This window comes from Dipteris shenzhenensis, chromosome 1, assembly GCF_047967505.1.
Source record: "Dipteris shenzhenensis isolate YYH24624 ecotype China chromosome 1, Dip_SZ_1.0, whole genome shotgun sequence".
Taxonomy (NCBI): Eukaryota; Viridiplantae; Streptophyta; class Polypodiopsida; order Gleicheniales; family Dipteridaceae; genus Dipteris; species Dipteris shenzhenensis.
Window position 1 is genome coordinate 70,486,492 of NC_141596.1, and position 21,206 is coordinate 70,507,697.

The 21,206-nt window shown below is 41.0% G+C and overlaps 1 protein-coding gene across 1 annotated transcript; it reads right to left on the reverse strand.

Moving 5' to 3' along the window:
- Positions 1-1,803: 1,803 nt before the first annotated feature.
- Positions 1,804-2,894, reverse strand: LOC147906307 (uncharacterized). Its single transcript, XM_087384201.1, has 2 exons — positions 2,731-2,894; positions 1,804-2,373 (listed from the first exon to the last, which is right to left on the reverse strand). The coding sequence occupies exons 1-2, from the start codon at positions 2,806-2,808 to the stop codon at positions 2,065-2,067; spliced, it is 387 nt and encodes a 128-aa protein (XP_087240327.1). The 5' UTR covers positions 2,809-2,894; the 3' UTR covers positions 1,804-2,064.
- Between the last annotated feature and the right edge of the window lie 18,312 nt (positions 2,895-21,206).

Below are 21,206 nucleotides of genomic sequence, written 5' to 3' on the forward strand. Positions count from 1 at the left end.
CAACCAATCCTCTTAGCATGTGAACATGAAATATGCCTACAAGGCTCCCACCTTTCAACGGTCTAGATCCTGACACCCCGTGCTCATGGGGTGTATATAATATCCCACGCAAAAGGTGTTTTGCTGATATGCAAAGTCACAAATACAAATAAGTCTTCTTATGGCCATGGTAATTATAGGAGATCCTATGCACAATTCTTATCAACTCTGAACTGATTGGGAATCAAGTCCTCCAACTGGCATGTCCTCCAAGTAGCATGCACTCCAACAATCTAATTTTTTGCTGGAAGGAGTCTGCAGAAGTCATTGGAGTAGAATGTGAAAGACACACACAAGTAAAAGAGCTTGTTTCGAAGATAAAGTGGCAGGTCATTTCCTTCTTTTAACCTGATGAAATATGGATGTTATCTTGTAACAGCTTTAAGTTCAAATTTCATAGCCTTGAGTTGAGAAGCTATAGCAAAGAACTTTCATCCAAAACTCAGTTTTTTACATTCATGGAACGCTTGAATGCATTGGTAGCTAAAGCCAAAGGCAAGAAAGAAAACTAAAAATCAAAAAGAGAGGAAGAGGAAAAGTGCAGTAGGAAGGAGGGAGAGAGAGAGAGAGAGAGAGAGGTTCTTTTAACTGCAACAACATACAATGAAGATGCAAAGAAAACTGAATTACCATTGATTACAATTGGAAGAAGCAGCAAGATGCTGCTGTCACTGAAGCTGAGTTCCTTATTTAGCCTTGGATTTATACTGTTTAGGGCTTTGAAAAAGAGAGATTATATTTTGCACAAAAACTTAGTCCAGTAACATTCGATGAGAATAATTCAGAGTTTTTCCCTTAGTTTGAATACTAAGGTACCCCTATAAACATTAAATACCTTTATAAACCAAGGATAAGGCAAACTAGTTTATATTAAACACAGTCAAAAAACCGTGAGCCCATATGTTCCTCTGAACTTTTGTGCACAAAAGTGACTGCTTTCATTATTCTTTTGCTGCTTCTGTCAAATGCAGCAATGCACACGTTCCCCAAAAATAAGGATGGAACAGTTTCAACATTGTAATCCAACTTCATAAATAATAAATACGAACAAGCAGGATACACTTGCCGAATCATGCAAAATTGAAAATATGGCAACCTTCAAATAAGAGACAGCTCAGTGGAAACTATTTCATTCGTTTGGAAAGCTCCCTCTACATTATTGTGCAGCAAAAAATTGTTTGCTGAGATTGATATTTCATAAATAATTCAGAGAACTCATTTCAAAATCATGCACCCAATCTCTCTCTCTCTCTCTCTCTCTCTCTCTCTCTCTCTCATTCATGCACTCGCACACATCAGAGCTTTGAATAAGCTCGATTCCATTTGGTTTGGAAAGGGGAAACTCTACATCTGCATTACTGTGCGGCAGAAACTCATAGCTAAGCTTGTTATTTCATAGATCGCCCTAAATCTCATTCTAGCCAAGCTCTAATCCAGTCCCAACTCTCTCTCTCTGTCTCTCTCCCCCCCTAACTTGGGGCACAAAATAAAGGGTTGTGAAAAGAGATTTAGGGAGTCACTACTTCTTGAGGCCGCAGCTCCCTCCCCCCCTTCCTGACTTCTAGCCCCCAACTGTCTTTACACAATTCACAACGCGACTCACAAAAGCAAACTAAGTTATCAGAAGCCGTCACAAGTTTCATTGGCATTGCTCGTTAAGGGTTCGACAGACCTCTTTTTGCATGTACATAGAATACACCATGCTTTCAGAGTTAATCAACTGATCCATTTCCATAAAGATTAGAATTTATGAAAACAACAAACTTCAATCAATCTAACAGCTCTTGCTGCTCATTTGCACCCCATCCTGACCTCTGGGTCTATATACATAAAGGAATAATCCGGCTGGACAATAAATTCTTTACATGGTATCGATCGCTGCTCGACCGTAAATTGTTTTTGTATATATCCCTCTCGGCGCTGCATTCTCATTTCCAAAAACGATCTATACAAAAGGCATTCTGACACCACGGGAAATAACTTCCAAATTCAAGGATCAAACTCTGCTTTACCACTAACATTCATTTATAACTGACTTCCATCCTCCAAAATTTCCTCAAAATTCCAATCGTTGAAAAGGTCTCGACGTACTGCATGACACCTTGTCAGACGTGGGCTATGAGAAGCTTCACCGTTTTGTGGAGGCACAGGAGCTACCCTGGAGCCTATGGCACCTGCAATAGCAATGGGTTCTGATGGAGGAGGAGATTTTTTGGTCCAACAGCACGTCACCCTGGTGTCTGACCGCGAGGAGTAACTCCGCATGATCTCAGGAGATCTTTCCACACCATGAGACGCAAGGCATACCAGACTCATTTCGAGCATAACATATGCCTGCAACAGACAAGCTGCACAGTAAACGGATAGAAAACTGAAATAGAAAACTGAAATAGAAAACTGAAAATCGGGCTACAACAGCGAATCTACATCTCCCTCATCGAACATGTAGAAACCACGCATGTAGTAACCTAGAAATGCAGATCAGGCAGAAAGCATGTCATTTTCGGCGTGGCCACCATTTGACGACTCATAAACGTCGACGAGAGGCGAGATTGTGAAAGAATGCGTGCAGTAACGGCCATTGAATGGTGAATGAAAAAGGCAGAGCCTGGCAGATATTTGAAGGCGATACACCGGAAAGGCAGTTTACGGATTGGGAATGGAGAACAGTTAGTGAGAAATTGGGAATACCTTAGATGAAACGAAGAAGCCGTCAGACGAAGAGCAGGAGAAGGCCGCCAGAAAAAAGGTCCTTCCTATTAAAAGCATTCAAGTCGGTTTTGATGTCAAGATTGGTTTAAAATGTGACAAGGGAAGATAACAAGAATTAAAGCTCTTCTCCCCTACTCATTCTTTGCACGAAGCTTGTTGCCCTCTAGCTTTTGCTTGTTGCTAGCTACTACACATCTTTGTGTTCGTCCATGTAAGTTCCAACGTGCTTGCATCTTACCTCCGTGTTTATTTTCGTCTGTATCTTACCTCGGTGCTTTGTGTGTGAGTTTCTATGTCTGATTTATTTATTTGATTTTGCTTTTGTCTATATAAATTTTTGCATCTTACCTTTGTGCTTTGTGTGTTAGTTTCTTTGTTTGATTTATATGTTTGATTCTGCTTTTGTCTATGCAAATTTCACTGTGTAAGCATTTTTGTCCTGAAGTACAAGAATGGTCTCCATTCGTTATTTCCATGTGTCATAATTGGAGTTGTCTAGCTTAGCAGATGCCTCCAGATCGAGGTTGTTGGATGTAGACATGGTGCAAAAAATGTACTCAAAGTGTCGTGAAAATCACTGTTTGAATCAATTGCAAAAACATTGACTGTGCCAAGTGAAATCTGAACTATCGGTGAAGATAGAACTGTAATATATAATCCGATCTGAATTACAAGGCTTGTGGAAAATGATGCTAGAAATAGCCAAGAGTCTTTACAAGGCTTGAAATGATGTGCACAATGCCATGAAATAGCCAAATAGGCTTTACAATGATGGCATGTGTGTGTGAAATCAAGTCATGTGCTATCTGCCCACCACTGAACAATCGGTCAATGCCCCTGAACACTCTAAAGTTGCTCGGTGAACTGATGAACGCCAGGTTTCAGATAATGTGATGATGTGAAACCGTATATGAGCCTAGGGACGAACTCCGAGTAGGAACTAGTCGGGAATTTTGGACATGGCTTAGATTGGCAACTTGGAGAAATTCAAATCGTCTCCACTATGGCGATCTAGTCTACTCTAATCAGACCAACCATCGATCGAAGAAAAGGACAACAAATAATTTCTTTTTCTTTGGTTCTTTTTATGTGCTGGGTCAGATGCATCGATTAAGAGGCTGATGAGGGTGTAGGAAGTGGATTTGTCAGCGAGGCTAAAAAGTGAGTAATAATTGCACCAAAATGTGTGCGTGCTATGACGAGCATGTAGAGCACGAAATATCGAATGATTTTTCCTTTTGGAGTCCCTCAGATTCTTCGTGGATCAAGAGATACGACTTGATCTAGGTGGAGGGGCAAAAAAGGGTGCAAAGTGCTCAATGATGATGTGGCCACTGTGTTCACATGCAGGGGTGTGCCTGTGAAGAGGGTGTGCCTTTGGGGCACTATGTGATGAGGTGGCATAGGTGGTCACATACAATGTGCCTGGCAAAAATACAGGGTGCCTACAAGGGGCAATGCTTAGCAAGGGGCAGGTATGCGATGAGGTGGCACTACCTTGACCTAACCTCACCTTGGTGGGTTACTTTGACTAGACCTTGTTCACCTTAACACGTGGTTAGAATTTAACCTTGGTGACCTCAAGGGGTAGGTATGCGCTGAGGTGGCACTACCTTGACCTAACCTCACCTTGGTGGGTTACTTTGACTAGACCTTGTTCACCTTAACACGTGGCCAGAATTTAACCTTGGACACCTTAACCTAACCAAGGTTTGGTGTTATTTGCCACATGGGAGAAGACTGTGGAGAGATGATGTGGCAAGTGTGATGTGGACAGAGGGCCCTGTCATGCTGAGGTGGGAGTCGGCCAAGAGGTGAGAATTTAACATGGGAGAAGAGTGTGGAGAGATGATGTGGCAAGTGTGATGTGGACAGAGGGCCCTGTCTTGCTGAGGTGGCAGTCGGCCAAGAGGTCTGATGTGGTAAAAAATTAACCAACCTAGCTAGCCTGGGTTAACTTTAACCCTAATATTATTTTCAAAATCCACCACGTTTTCTTTCCTAAGGTGTTGAACCTTGGAAAGGCAAGGATCAAACTCCAACGAAGATGGCAACGGGAACGACGTCATTTGGATTTAGTTGAAAATGTAGAATATATACAAACCCATTTAGGGTTAGGGTTAGGGCATCTAACCCTTTCCCTTATAGCACTTAAAAAGTGTTAGTGCTATGCACATGTAATCACATGATGTTGAGCGTGGTCTCTCAACACCATCCATGAATCTAGAGCATGGGAGAATCGGGAACTTCAAAATGGTATGCAAAAATATGTGGAGAGAACAATGCAACTACAAAGACCTCTACCGAGTGTGTGTCATGGGGTGTGAAGGATTAGACTCCACCCCATGAAATTTTGCAAAGTTCGATGAACTTTTTTCTTACTATCGAACAATGGCTAATTTTCCTTATGCCACAAACATTTTGCATGGAACACATATCTACTGCAATTTGATTAAGTTAAAACTACAAAACACATTCCATTTTCCTACACATAGCGGATTGAATTTTAAAAGTCTTTTTATATCATTTATATGTGAGGCCTTAATACTCACAAGATGTCTATTTACTTGGTACTAAGTATATAAGAATTTCAAGACTTTCTTAAGTAGGTTTCCTTTATATATAAAAAATGTTCGGGATTATTAGAAAGATATATCTATATTATTTTTGTTCTTTACTCCCATGAGCTTTTACCTTTTACTTTTAGCTTTTAGCTCTTTGGTTAGATATTTTGGTTGGCTTGCTATTAAATGTGGGATTTCTTAAGTTGATTCCTTCTTTGGGTTCATATTGGTTAAGGTATTGAGTTTCTTTGTGATATTGACAAATCTAGGTGTTGTCTTATGTCTTCCCTTACGGTCAGCTTTTTAATGGTTTGTTAAATTTCAAGGTGCTTCATTGGATTTTTGTATGTGTTTGTGTTTGGAGGTTCTAATTCTTACAATCAAGGTAATTGGTTTTCCATGCCTTCTAAGAGTAGAATTCTTAGAATAAATTTTTAGTGATACATGCTAGACTTCTGTGACTAGAACAAATTATGTCTCGTCTTGATGATTGGACTTCATTCTTGTGCTTTTTTCAGTTGTTTGGGTTAGTCAAAGAAGCGTTGGATGAGTACTATAAAAGTCTTTTGTGTTGGTCTATGGTCTACTTTTTTTGAAGATGAATGAAATTTGTATGCTACCTTGAATGCTAGATGTGCTTTGGTGTTGAGTCTTGAGATGGGTTCTAATGGGTATTTTTCTTTCTTTGTTTTTGATTTTTGATTGATGGCATGAGCATTCTTGCTTATTTAGTTGAGTTTTCAATTTGGTAGCTTGCAAGAAGTCAGGAGTGCATATAGTGTCTGCCAGAGGTGTTAATTTTTTGCCGTCAACCTTGATCTCACCTCCTTTTATGCAACTGCCCACCTTTTGCTATGATTCCTTCTCCAACTACCCGTTGATTGCTTCGTGGGCTATATCTTGTTTGGAGCATTGGAGTGAGGTGCCCCCTGTCTCTTTGGGGAGGTCCTCTGCTTGCTTGTCTTAGGTGGTTTGAATATGAGGTAGTGTCCTTTGGCTCCTCATTTGAGCTACGGGTTCCAGGTGGTGTTTCCATTGCCATCTTTTGATAGCCTTTGCAGGTCATTCATTTGCTCCTCCCTTCACTTGATCCACTTTTTGGCAAGGGGCTCTCACATCACTGTGTTCATCACTCTCATCATCCGTTTGCTCGATGTCAAAGATCTCTTTTCAAGCTGTTGATGCCCTTGCTAGCGAGCCTTAGCAGTTTTGCTAAAGTATGGGTGCTTCTTCTTCTTCTAGTTCCTCGTGCTAGCATCTACCTCTTTCACCTCTAAGCTTCTTCTTATTACCTTCTTGTGCATCTGTTGTTTCATCCAATCTGGCCCTGTTGCCTTATTCTAGTTATGGTCATATGCTTTTAGCTACAAGGCGTTTGCCAACTCACCGCGATCGATCCTCTGTTCATGGATTGTCCCTCGTTAATGCTTTCTCCATTCTCTTTGAAGGTTGGATCCCTCTATCACTCAGAGGTGTCATCACAAATCTACATGCTGCTATGCTAGTGCCTTTTGGGTGTTCATGTCACTTTGAAAGTCCTCACGCTAACAATGGGATCATGTGTCTCTTTGTCTCTTCAATACTCCTCATGCTTTCTTTGTCTCAAGTGATCAGCTTGATCCTTCTTTGTTCAGTCTTCAACCCTTTTATCTTTGTCTATGTAAGGCCATCTCTAGAGCATCGCAATAGCATGATTGATCACGTGTAATCACTATCTTTCTGGAGCTCTGGTACCTACATCGTCGACTCACAGCTATGCTATAGTGTGTTGGCTTCTCCCGTCTCTGGTTGCTCGTGCCGGTGTGGTAGGCTCCCTCTTCTCTTTACTCGGTATTAACTGCCTCTTGTGCCTCCTTCAATTAAACTCATTTGGTTCTCTCTAAAGATGTGTGCTTGTGCTTTTCCTTCTCATCTAAGTCGTGCATGTTTCTTATTTTTTAGGTCATCTCTTTGCTAGTTTCTTATATGGATATTGTATAGATTTATCAAAATACATTTCATTCCTTTATGTTTGTTTCTCAATTATTTACTGATATATATATATATATATATATATATATATATATGGTTAAGTGTGGTGATTAAGTTCTTTCTTTATAGAATTGGCCTTCCTTTTTTAACTATTATTAATATTTGGTTTATATATATTTATATTATTCTAACAAAATCTTATATTTGATGGTGGTAGGTCCTAATCTTCTATGTCATCCATATATATATGTGTGTGAGTGATGTACATAATCAGGGTTAAGGCACAGTGGCCTTTAACCCCCACAATCTCCCACTTAAAGGCCAATGTGCCTTTAAGGGAGAATAGCCAATGAGCATACTATGCAATACCCATCAATACACAACAATACTCAAACCGCTGACTACTAGAGGTAGACTCTTCGTCAGCATATTTGCAAAGTTATCATCTGTATGAACCTTGACAAGCTCTATGCGCTTGTCCTCAAGTACCTCCCTAATGAAATGGTACCTTACCTCGACGTGTTTGGTCTTTGTATGAAAGACCGGATTTTATGCAAGATGAATAGCACTCATGGAATCACTATGCAATGTCGGTACACCTATATGAATCCCCAAATCTACCACTAGACGATCATGCCCTACATCCTCATTGTGTTGCAACCCTTTGTGGGTTGCAACATACTCGCCTCTGCGGTAGACAAAGCAACACACTTCTGTGCATAAGACATCCATGACATTGCACTATGTGCAAAGGTGGACACATAACCGAAAGTGAATCTCCTGGTATCCACATGCATTGCATAGTCTAAATCTATGTACCCAAGTACATGCATCTCTCCTCTGCCAAGGCAGATGCACATCTCCTTGGTAACCTTCATGTACCTCATGATGCCCCTAACTACCTCTTAATGCCTCTTTCCTAGATTATCCATATACCGGCTAACAACTCCCACTGCAAATGCAATGTTCGATCTAGTAGCTATCATAGCATACATAAGACTCCCAACTGATGATGCATAAGAAACCTTGGCCATCATGGCCCTCTCCTCATCTCATTTGGGGCTATCCTGCCTGACTCAGTTTCACATATGGAGGCAATGGAGTACTTACAGCCTTCCCTCCCTCCATATTGAAACGTTGCAATACTTTTGTAACATACTCCTTTTGTGAAAACCAAAGGAGTTTCCTACTACGGTCACGCGTGATGCGCATATACCAAGAATATGACCAGGTCCCAAATCCTTATGTTAAATGCCTCATACAACTTCGGTTTCAATGCATCCAGTTCAGAAGTGGTCTTGCTAGCTAATAGCATATCATCCACATAAAGTTCTAGGAGAATCATGCTATTATTGTTAGCCCTTTTAGTGTAGAGGTATTGATCAATCTCACTTCTTCTGAAATCCTGGGACCGAATGAAAGCATCAACGTTCAGATACCATTCTCTAGGTCAAGCTTAAGGCCATAGAGACGCTTTTTTAGCTTTCAAACCAAATGTTATTTGCCCTTTTCTTCAAAGCCTTCCGACTGTACCATGTAAATTTCCTCATGCAAATCCCCATGCAAGAAAACTGTCTTGACATCCATCTGCATAGGCTCCATATCCTCTACTACCACAAGTCCAAGTATGCATATAAGTGTGGTCATCTTCACTACTGGACAGAAGATCTCATCAAAGTCCACACCCTTCTCTTGCTTGAACTCTTAAGCAAAACTAAACGGGCTTTGTACTTAGGCACATCATCACCTATGACCTTCATTTTGTAGACCCATTTACATGGCAATGCTTTTTTTTATGTGGCAAAGAAACAAGTCCCAATTCTTATTTTTCATGAGTGAATTCATCTCTGATTGCATAACATACTCCCATTAGCAAGAAGGCTCCCCGCAATCAGTAAGCATCATATAGTTTGCCCCTTGAAGAAATCTATCAGGCGGTCTAGACACTCTAGCTATTCTTCTCAAGGGTATTTGAACTTGCTATCCCGCCTACATATTAGCCACATTTGGCTCATCATTTCCACCAATAGATGATCCATCACCTGCCCTTGATTGTGTATCTATGGGAGTACCTGGTGACACCATTTCTTGCACATTCGATGCATTGAAATGTTACTATCTATCAACATATAAGGGTGGATTCACATTCTGGAAAGTGATTCTCCTCATTTCCACATCGCTCATGGGTATCTTATGCATCTTCTTCTGATTGAATACCACATCATGGCTTAGTATGATCTTCTTTACTTCTGGATCCTAGAGACGATAGCCCATCTCTCCACTTTCACCATAATCTAGAAAGATGCATTTCCTAGACTTAGGATCTAGCTTCTTCCAAAGCTCTTTTGGCACATGTGCATTTGCCTCACACCCTATACACAAATGAGAGTAAGAGGGCTTCTTGCCATTCCATGCCTCTTCAGGAATACCACCATCCAAACTCTTAGTAGGTGATCTCCTTGATTGCATGCACTGCAGTCTTCATTGCCTCAGCCCAAAAACCACCAGAAAGATTTGCATTGGAAAGCATACATTGGAACCTCATTTTAAACGGTGCAATTCATCCTTTTTGCAACTAGATTTTTCTCTAGAGTATGAGGGGACATGAGCTCCCTCTTGATCAAACATGTATCACAGAAATGATGAAAGTCATGAGAGAGATACTCTCCACCATTGTCAGTCTGTAGGCATTTAAGCATTCTACCTGACTGATTTTCAACCAAAGCCAGCCATATTTGAAATACCTAGAACACATTGCTTTTTCGAGCCATAGCATAAGCCCACAATTTCCTAGTTGCATCATCAATGAATGTAACATAGTATTTATCCCCGCCTAAGACCATGTAGGCTTCTTTCCATAGAGAATGCTCACAAAATTCAAAGTTAGAAAAACGCAAATACAATACATAACCCAAATGGCATAAGAGTTTCATTCCATTTTGGCTCATGTGCCTCAGCCGGCAATGCCACAAAGAAGTAGTGGTTGCTCCATTCTTCCAACAACATGATCAGACACCCCTGATACATGTAAGGGATACAATGTCCCACACTTGGCACCCCTTACCAAAACCATAGAGCCCTTCTAGATTTTCCAACTCTGAAATCCAAATGTGGTTTGAAAACCAACATCATTGAGGTGACCCATTGAAATGAGACTCTTGGTTAACTTAGGCACATGTATCACATTTTTCAAAACAAATGCAAACCCATTGGCAAAAGAAAACTTTATGTCACCTACTCCCACTATGTCACATGCATAGTTATTTCCAAGATACACACAACCTATCTTTCCACTGTCATAAGTGGAGAACCATTCCCTATGAGGAGTAACATGGAATGAAGTTCTATAATTCAAAATCCAATCCTAGGAATATGCATCATTTGAAGTCACAAGCAACTCTGCAAGTAGACTAGACATGAAGAGAATGCCATTATTATGAGTGACTACATTGATCTCCTCGATCTTCACTTTTCCTTTGTCCTCCCTTGGACTCTCTTCCTTCTTATTTGCACCCCAATTTGCATTCTTTTCTTATCCTTTTGCTCTCTTTTCATCTTGTAGCAATCCTTTTTCATGTGGCCCTTCTTACCACAATGGTAACACTCAATGTTCCGTGCCTTAGATTTGCTCTACAAGACTTCTGTCTTTCTTGGGACTTCACGAAATCGCTTAAAAGCTTGCAAGTAGAGGTTTTAGCCCGTCCCGCGGATCCACCAGAATAGACAAAATCTAAAATGGCAGCCTATGCGAATGGGTCCAAACCATGGGCGTTCGAACATAAGGAGAGATCAGAGAGATGAAACTTCTCTAAATCTCCATGGAATCATGCAAGAGTTGTTAGATAGGGGTTTTCAAGTCTTTGGAATGCAATGGAATAGACAGTTTTGAAAACCATGGTCCCAATCACCCGGTCCAACACACCAGTTGAAAAATGTTTTTGCAAACAGATCTATTTGTAAACACCATTGGATGCAAACGATGAGCAACACAAAAGTTTGAGGGCCTCCTGAGTCCATCGAAACTAATAGATCTATGAATGGTTGCTTTAAACTTGAGTTCCCAACACACATAATAAGAAATTTGTCACCGGCTCTCAAAACCATGCTTTTGGCTTAGAAAGCCATTCAAAAGCTCGAGAGACTTCCAAAACCACCAACAAGATTCCCCAAGGTTCAAATACCACTTGGGTCATTAAAACAAGCACCCAGAGGCTTCCACATATATATATGTGTTTGAGTATTGTACATAACCGGGGTTAAGGCATAGTGGCCTTTAACCCCCACCATATTTAATTGCTTTTGAATTTAAGTTCAGCAAAATACTTATCCAACTTGACTAAATAGGACTTTGTCCACAATTCCTCCACACCTTTCAATATGTCAATCTCATTCTTTTCATAAACAACCCTCTCATTAGTAAATTTTGTAACCCCTCTAGACCCCTCAACAATAATCATCCCTTCATAATCTATCCCCTACAAATCAATTCTTTCAAATGTAGTCTCACCTCTTCATTTATTGATCCTAAGCAAAACAACCTCATAGGCCTTTCCATTACCTTCCTCAATGCTGAAAGTTATTTTTTTCTCCTTTTCTTGGAGAATTTTCTTTAGTATGTGTCTACAAGGAAAAAATTCTAAAATTTCCAACTATTTCTTCATTGATTTTCATATGGCATATTCACACCATTTTGAGATATTTATAACTGCCTCCAAAAGGTGATAACCCTTTATAAAATCTTTTTGTTCAGTAAGTATCGACGAGTACTTGATCTTTCTTTGAATCTTAAGGGCTAAAGTCTTAGCAAATATCTTGTAGCTACAATTAAGCATTGTTAGAGGTCTCCAGTTCCTAAGCTCCTCTTTGGGGCCTTCCTTAGGGATGAGCTTAATTATTCCACCATTAACATGAGGGGGGAGAGCACCCTTTATAGTACTTTCTTGCCAAAGCATCACTAAGTATGGTCCTACTAGGTCCCAAAGTACCTTAAAATCTCGATGGGAGACCATCCTTCCATGGTGTTTTGCCATCAGACATCATTGTGACTGCCTCCTTCAACTCTTCAATGGTAAAAGGCTTCTCCAAATAGGCCATATCAAATTTTTCTATTGCTTTATCTCTTACAAGTTGACACAAATCCTTGGCTCTCTATGTCTCTTCATCTGGAATAAATGAAGAAGATAGGAGTGCTTGGAAGAAGTGCCTTTGTATTAGCTAGATGTTCTCATCTGTGGTAGAAACACAGGTGCCATTAGCTTTTTTTAGAAGAGGGATGTCCTCATTAACTCTTTTTCTTCTGATATGTTTGAAGGTCTCTTTAGTGCGTCTATCTATTTTCATGCCCACCAATCTCTGAAATACACCTTGGTGTTATTCAATTTGATCTGTTCTTGTTTTCTGAGTTTTTTGGCAATAAGTAAATCCCTTTCTGTATTAGGATCTCTTGATCTAGCCTGCTGCTTAAGTTCTCAATTTTGCTTTGAATCAAATCCATTCTCTGAGATCTTACCTTGGCTCTATTTTTTCTTATTGTCTTAAGAATTTGTTGAGTATCCTCAACAGCCATAGCCCAAGCATCTGCAATAGACTTGCCCTTATCAAAAGTATTTTCCCAAGATTTCTTTATCAAGGATTGAACACTCTTCAAATAAAAATAGTCTTGGGTCTCCTTTGAACCAAGAGGTTCCTCTATGACTAGACCCAGAATCATAGCACAAAGAGAGAGGTTTGTGGTATGAAAGAGTTAAGGAGGATAAAGTCTTAGTCTTTAAAGAGATGAGATTATTAAAAAGACTCTGTGAGAGATAAAACCTATCCAATCTATCTTCTCTCCTATACAATTGCCTGTTGCACCAAGTGAGCTCACCTCTATTGGGACCCTCCAAGCCCCTTGCATTAGCCCACTAAGCATTCCCTAATCCATTCCTTATGAGGCCCTTTTGAGACCCCAATTCTCCCCTAATGGTTGGGCAAGGATAAGGCCCCTGGTCCGGATGGTATGCTAGTAGAATTCTTCCAGCATTATTGGGACACTTGCAAGAATCAAATGATTGACTTGATAAATTGGTGCTATGCCAAGGGTGAGACACCTAGTGGGCTGAATACTGGAATTATGAAACTATTTCCAAAAAGTCATAATAGATTGAATCCTAGCCTTGAATCCTAGCCAATAGAGACCCTTCTCCATGTATAACACTATCTATAAGATAGAAGCAAAACTTTTAGCCAATAAAATCAAATTCATTTTGGGCAGATTGATACATCCAAATCCAAATTAGTTTGGATTTGTCATTGGGAGAAACATTCATGAAACAATTTTGAATGCATTGTTGCCAGTAGACTATGCTTTGGATCAAAATGTGAACATTTTCATGCTCAATTTGGACCTAGAAAAGTCTTATGATAAGATGAGCTAGGAATTTATTTTATGCACTATGCAGGCCTTAGGATTTGCAGATGAATTTTGTAGGCTTACTAAGTTGCTTTTTACAAATTCTTGGGTGAGGGTGTCAATCAATGGCTATCACTATCATAGGTTTTAACTTCAAATATCAATAAGGCAAGGATGCCCTTTGTCACCTTTGCTGTTTGTAGTTGTCATCACTGAACCCTATTGGTTCACCCTATTGCTTCAGATTGAACATCAGTTAAATAGAGGGAATATCAAAGGGTTGAGGTTACCTAATGGAGGTTATTTCTACTCTCAGTTCTTTTGCAGATGACAACACCAACTTCCTAGATGGCACAAAGAAAAAACTCTTTCAGATTCCAAGATCAATGTTGATAAGACTATAGCTTTATGGCTTGGAGTCTTAGCTTTATGGCTTGGTTGGGATGAACCCCCAGAGTGGACATCTATGTTTCGATTCAGTTGGATTCCTAAAGGTCAATTGATAAGATACCTTGGTTTCCACTTAGGAGTAGGTACAACTCTAAAGGAAACATTTGAGTGGGCATTTGTTAGGATTGGTAGTTTTGAGGTTATTTTCCACTTGTTTGTTGCTTGACCTCATACCCAAAGGGTATGAAAGTTCATCCAGGTTAAGTGTGGTGAGCCAGTTAACTAGAAAGCTATATTGCTAGGGGATGCATTCAAAACCAAGCATGAGCTTTGGTTCCAAATAAGGGCACATGCTTTATGGTTTATCTAGATCTCTATAAACAATTTTCATTTTAATGAAGTAGAAATGTGTAATGATGCCTTGTTTGCTGCATTGTGGGACATGAAAAAACAAGGCTTGAATTTCATATGAATGTTTATAATCTTGAACACAAAAGGTTGAGTGCAGACCTAGCAGAGCACAAGAGCAGGTGTACAAGTGCGGACGAACATGACAAGCTGCCCCATTATCTCCACAGGAAGTCTCCATCAACTGACCCCAGCAAAGTGTCTGTTGGTCCTTTCACTCAGTACTCAACTGTCCAAAGCCAAGGGGTTGTTGGTCCTTCAAGTTAGTCCCTTTCGCACAATGCTGAGGAGATCTCTTTGGACCCTTTACACAGAGTTCCTACTGTTGTTGTTGCGACTACTACACAGAGTGCATATTTCAATGAAGAGGCTACCAATTTTTCTTTTCATATCCCCTCTTGTATCTACAGGAGGACCTGAAGCTAATATTTGCTTTAAATGCCTGCTATAGATAGTTTTTGGTAAGATTTGTTTTGTTGTTAATCCTTTTTTTAACTAGTTGAACTCTCATGGTTAAACTCAGATGATGTACAAATTATTCCAAGTTGAATATAACCACTCTTTTTTGCTCTCCCCCCCCAAAAAAAAGGAAGTACCTGAGAGTGCTCTCAACGGAAGCAAGAACGGAAGAAGGAGAGAGAGAGATAGAGAGCCACACAAGTTTTGTGGGTGCAGAACCACCCTAATCTTCTTTTTCATTCATTTATATATGTGTTTGAGTATTGTACATAACCGGGGTAAAGGCACAGTGACCTTTAACCCCCACAACCTCCCACTTAAAGGACAATGTGCCTTTAAGGGAGAATAACCAGTGAGCATACTATCCAATGCCCATCAATACACGACAATACTCAAACCGCTGACTAGGTAGACTCTTCGTCAGCATATCTGCAGGGTTATCATCTGTATGGACCTTGACAAGCTCTATGCGCTTGTCCTCAAGTACCTCCCTGATGAAATGGTACCTAACCTCAATGTGTTTGGTCTTTGCATGAAAGACCGGATTCCGTGCTAGCTGAATAGCACTCATGGAATCACTATGCAATGTCAGTACACCTGTATGAATCCCCAAATCTCCCACTAGCCGATCAAGCCATATAGCCTCCTTGCAACCCTCTGTGGCTGCAACATACTCAGCCTCTGTGGTAGACAAAGCAACGCACTTCTATGCGCGAGACATCCACGACACTGCACCACCTGCAAAGGTGAACACATAACCAGAAGTGGATCTCCTACTATCCACATGCCCTGCATAGTCTTGAATCTGTGTACCCAAGTACACGCATGTCTCCTCTACCAAAGTAAATGCACATCTCCTTGGTACCCTTCATGTACCTCATGATGCACTTAACTGCCTCCCAATGCCTCTTTCCTGGATTAGCCATATACTGGCTAACAACTCCCACTACAAATGCAATGTCTGGTCTAGTAGCTATCATAGCATACATAAGACTCCCAACCACTGATGCATAAGGAACCTTAGCCATCATGGCCCTTTCCTCATCTGATTTGGGACTATCTGTATGACTCAGTTTCACATATGGAGGCAATGGAGTACTCATTGCCTTCCCCCCCTCCATATTGAAACGCTGCAATACTTTTGTAACATACTCTTTTTGTGAAAGCCAAAGGAGTTTCCTACTCCGATCACGCGTGATGCGCATACCAAGAATATGACCTGCAAGTCCCAAATCCTTCATATCAAAGGCCTCATGCAACTTGGCCTTTAATGCATCTAGCTCATAAGTATTCTTGCTAGCCAATAGCATATCATCCACATATAGTGCCAGGATTATCAGGCTATTATCCTTAGCCCTTTTAATGTAGAGGCAGTGATCAATTTCACTCCTTCTAAAACCCTGGGACCGAATGAAAGCATCAAACTTCTAATACCATTCTCTAGGTGCCTGCTTAAGACCATAGAGACTCTTCTTTAGCTTGCAAACTAAATGCTCTTTGCCCTTTTCTTCAAAGCCTTCCGGCTGCACCATGTAAATTTCGTCATGCAAATCCCCATGCAAGAAAGCTGTCTTGACATCCATCTGCATGAGCTCCATATCCTCTGATGCCACTAGTCCAAGCATGCATCTAAGTGTGGTCATCTTCACAACCGGAGAGAATATCTCATCAAAGTCCACACCCTTCTCTTGCTTGAACCCTTTAGCAACCAAACGGGCCTTGTACCTAGGCACATCATCACCTGTGACCTTCATTTTGTAGACCCATTTACATGGCAATGCTTTCTTTCCATGTGGCAAAGAAACCAAGTCCCAAGTCTTATTCTTCATAAGTGAACTCATCTCTGATTTCATAGCATACTCCCACTTGCGTTGATCCTCACGCATCATAGCCTCTCTATAGCAAGAAGGCTCCCCGCAATCAGTAAGCATCACATAGTCTACCCCTGGAACAAACCTATCAGGCGGTCTAGACACTCTAGATGATCTTCTCAAGGGCATTTCAGCTTGCTGTCCCACCTGCATTATCAGCCACATTTGGCTCATCATTTCCACCAATAGATGATCCATCATCTACCCTTGATTGTATACCTGTGGGAGTACTTGGTGGTACCATTTCTTGCACATTTGGTGCATGGACAGCTTGCTGTCTATCAACATATGCAGGTGGATTCACATCCTGGAAAGTGATTCTCCTCATTTCCACATTCCTCATGGGTGCCTTATGCATCTTCTTCTCATTGAAGACCACATCATGGCTGCGTATGATCTTCTTTGCTTCTGGATCCCAGAGACGATAGCCCATCTCTCCACTTTCACCATAACCCAGAAAGATGCATTTCCTAGACTTAGGGTCTAGCTTCTTTCGAAGCTCTTTTGGCACATGTGCATATGCCTCACACCCAAATATACGCAAATGAGAGTAAGAGGGCTTCTTTCCACTCCATGCCTCTTCAGGAATACCACCATCCAAACTCTTACTAGGTGATCTATTGATCACATGCACTGCAGTCTTCATTGCCTCAGCCCAAAAACCACCAGAAAGACTTGCATTGGAAAGCATGTATTGCAACCTTTCTTGAATGGTACGGTTCATCTTTTTTGCAACTGGATTTTGCTCTGGAGTACGAGGGGATGTGAGCTCCCTCTTAATCCCACGTGTAGCATAGAAATGCTGAAAGTCATGAGAGAGATACTCTCCACCATTGTCAGTCCGTAGGCATTTAAGCGTTCTACCTTCAACCAAGGCCAGCCATTTCTGAAATACCTAGAGCACATCACTCTTTCGAGCTATAGCATAAGCCCACACTTTCCTAGTTGCATCATCAATGAATGTCACATAGTAATCAGCCCCGCCTAATGACCGTGTAGGCATGGGACCACATACGTCTGAATGCACCAAATCAAGCATTTCAAACTCTTTCTTTCCCCTTCTTTTATGGGCTGATTTAGTCTGCTTCCCATAGAGACAATGCTCACAAAATTCAAAATCAGAGAAACTCAAATGCGGTACATAACCCAAACGGCATAAGAGTTTCATTCCATTCTGGCTCATGTGCCCTAACCTACAATGCCACAAAGAAGTGCTTGGCTGCTCGGTTATTGCAACAACATGATCAAATACCCCTGATACATGTAAGGGATACAAAGTCCCACACTTGGCACCCCTAGCCAAAAGCATAGAGCCCTTTTGAATTTTCCAACTTTGAAAGCCAAAAGTGGTGTGAAAACCAGTATCATCTAGCTGACCCACTGAAATAAGACTCTTGGTCTGCTTAGGCACATGTCTCACATGTTTCAAAACAAATGCAGACCCATTTGTAAAAGAAAACTTTATGTCACCTGCTCCCACTATGTCACATGCATAGTCATTTCCAAGATGCACACAACCTGTCTTTCCACTATCATAAGTGGAGAACCATTCCCTATGGGGAGTAACATGGAATGAAGCACCAGAATCCAAAATCCAATCCTGGGAATATGCATCATCTGAAGTGGTAAGCAACTCTGCAAATAAACTAGACATGAAGAGAACATCATTGTCACTATCATGTGTGACTGCATTCATCTCCTCGATCTTCACTTTTCCTTTGTCCTCCCTTGGACTCTCTTCCTTTTGATTTGCACCCCAATTTGTATTCTTTTTCTTATCCTTTTGCTCTCTTTTCAGCTTGTAGCAATCCTTTTTCATATGGCCCTTCTTGCCACAGTGGTAACACTCAATGTTCCGTGCCCTGGATTTGCTACGAGACTTCCCTCTTTCTTGGGACTTCCCCTTGAACTGTGATCTGCCCCTTTGCACATTTAAGGCTGCATCTTGCTTGTTGCCATCCATAGACTTTCGTCTAATCTCCTCGGCCAACAAGCTACCGACAACATCATCAAATTTCAGTACTCCACCAGGTGCAGAGTTACTGACAGCTGTACGGAAGGTATCCCATGAGGATGGCAACGAACATAAGAGAAATATTGCCTTAGTCTCCGCATTAAAATTCATTTTCTGAGCCTGAAGCTGGCTGAAAATAATATTGAATTCATTCAAATGAGAAGCAATGAGACCCCTTCCTTCATCTGCAGCTCAAACAACCTCTTCATGAGGTAAACTTTATTAGAGGCAGTTTCCTTCTCATAAGTGGCACACAGTTTCTTCCACAAATCTTCTGTAGTCTGCTCATTTACTACTGTGAAATAAACTGACTCTGCAAGATGAAGTCTAATAGTAGACTTTGCTAATGCATCCAACTCATTCCAATCATCCTCAGACATATCCGCAGGCTTAGCTTCAATACCTGCCAAGGGTTTAATTTGCTTCTTTTGAATAAGCACATCCCTTATTTGTTCTTTCCACAAAGAAAAGTTTGTCCCATCAAACTTTTTAATGCTGAAAAACTCCTTTTCAGACATGGAAGAGGATGCCATGATACAAATGAAACAAAATCCCAAATGCTAGTGCCTGCAAGAGAGAATCACACCAAATACCAGGTGCACCCAAATGTGTATGCCACAATAGAGTGAAATATCACCAAAATTCAAAGCTCAAAGCATCAAAAGATGCATCTGACTCATGTGCATATACTATGCATCCATATGAGCAAATCTGGCCCAAAAAGAAAATGCCAATAAGTGCCAAATGACTCAAGCATAAACACCGTCCACTGGCATATGCATCAATAATATCTCATCCAAGAGAGCATAGCACTATCAGTGCATCACCTGCAATGTGTCAAAGCTGTCCCTCAGCATAAAATAGCATCCATGTGCAAAGCGTCCATAAAAAAATAGCATCCCACAAGGCAATTTGGGCCTATCAGCGCATCCAACAAGGACCGCAATGCATCCAAATGGCCTATAAATCATCCATTGCAACCCAATGCATACCACGAATGAGCGCACAACTGCAACCAGAGTGATCTGCATAAGGTATGCTCAAGAAATCATAGTCCCACGGTAATGAGCGCTACTGAAAATAGAACTTGAGATGCTTCAAAACATGGGCGCCATTGCATAATCGGACTCAGCAAGAAAATCTGCAAATATCTCTCTTCTGCCAGAACTCCAAAATCTCAACCGATGAGTGAGAAACGGGAGTCAATACTTATCCACTGCCATGTGGCATAAATCTAAGGTTTCAAAACCTTGGAATGAAAAATGCATAACAGAGAGACGAAATCGAATACACAGAGATTTATAACTCTGAAAATCCTCCACCGAATCACGCAAGAACTGATAGGTAGGGGTTTTTGGGCATTCGGAATGCAATGGGACAGACGGTTTTGGAAACCGTGGTCTCAATCACTGGGTCCAACACACGGACTGAAAAACGTTTTTGGAAACAGAGCTGTTTGTAAACTCCACCGGAGTGCGAATGATGAGCAACATAGAAGTTTTAGGACCTCGTGAGTCCACCGGAACTGACAGATCTGCAAATGGTTGCTCCAAACTTGAGTTCCAACACCCGGGCAAAAAACGCAGGAACTGACACAGTGAGTCAGAAATCCACTGAAATGATCCCAGATTCAAGAATGAAGGTGTTTCCAAGCTCCTGAAGTAATGTGGACACCAAAAGCAAGCAATAGTTGCCTCTACAAGTCAATACGGAGTCTCTGTCATCGAACGGAACAGAGAAAAGCTCAAAAAACGACTTTTTCTTGAAAACCACTTAACAGGCTCTCAAAACCACTTCGCAAAGCCAAAGTGACTTTTCCAAAGGTTCCTCCAAGGTTTCTGCATACTCAGATGCAAGTAAAGTCACCCACAAAGTTTCCCACAAAGCTTCTCCTTCCTCCCACAGAGTTGCTGAGCTTCTAAGCATTCACGCACGCTCAGCTAGATCACTCGGGCTCTGATACCAGTTGAGAGTGCTCTCAACGGAAGCAAGAACGGAAGAAGGAGAGAGAGAGATAGAGAGCCACACAAGTTTTGTGGGTGCAGAACCACCCTAATCTTCTTTTTCATTCATTTATATATGTGTTTGAGTATTGTACATAACCGGGGTAAAGGCACAGTGACCTTTAACCCCCACAGTACCGAGTGTGGAATGGGGCTCAGCATGCTCAAAGAACTTTCTAGGAAAAGGATATAAATGTAGCCATGAACATCCTAAATTTGACTGCACTGATGGAAGTTGAGGGAAAAACATCTCTTGAGACATACCTTAAAAAGAAGCTAATCATTCCACACCTCTAGGTGTTTGGATTAAAATTTTCAATACTTGTGCATGAAGACATTTGGACCAAGCTCAATTCACATAGCCAAAATGCATTTTCATCAATT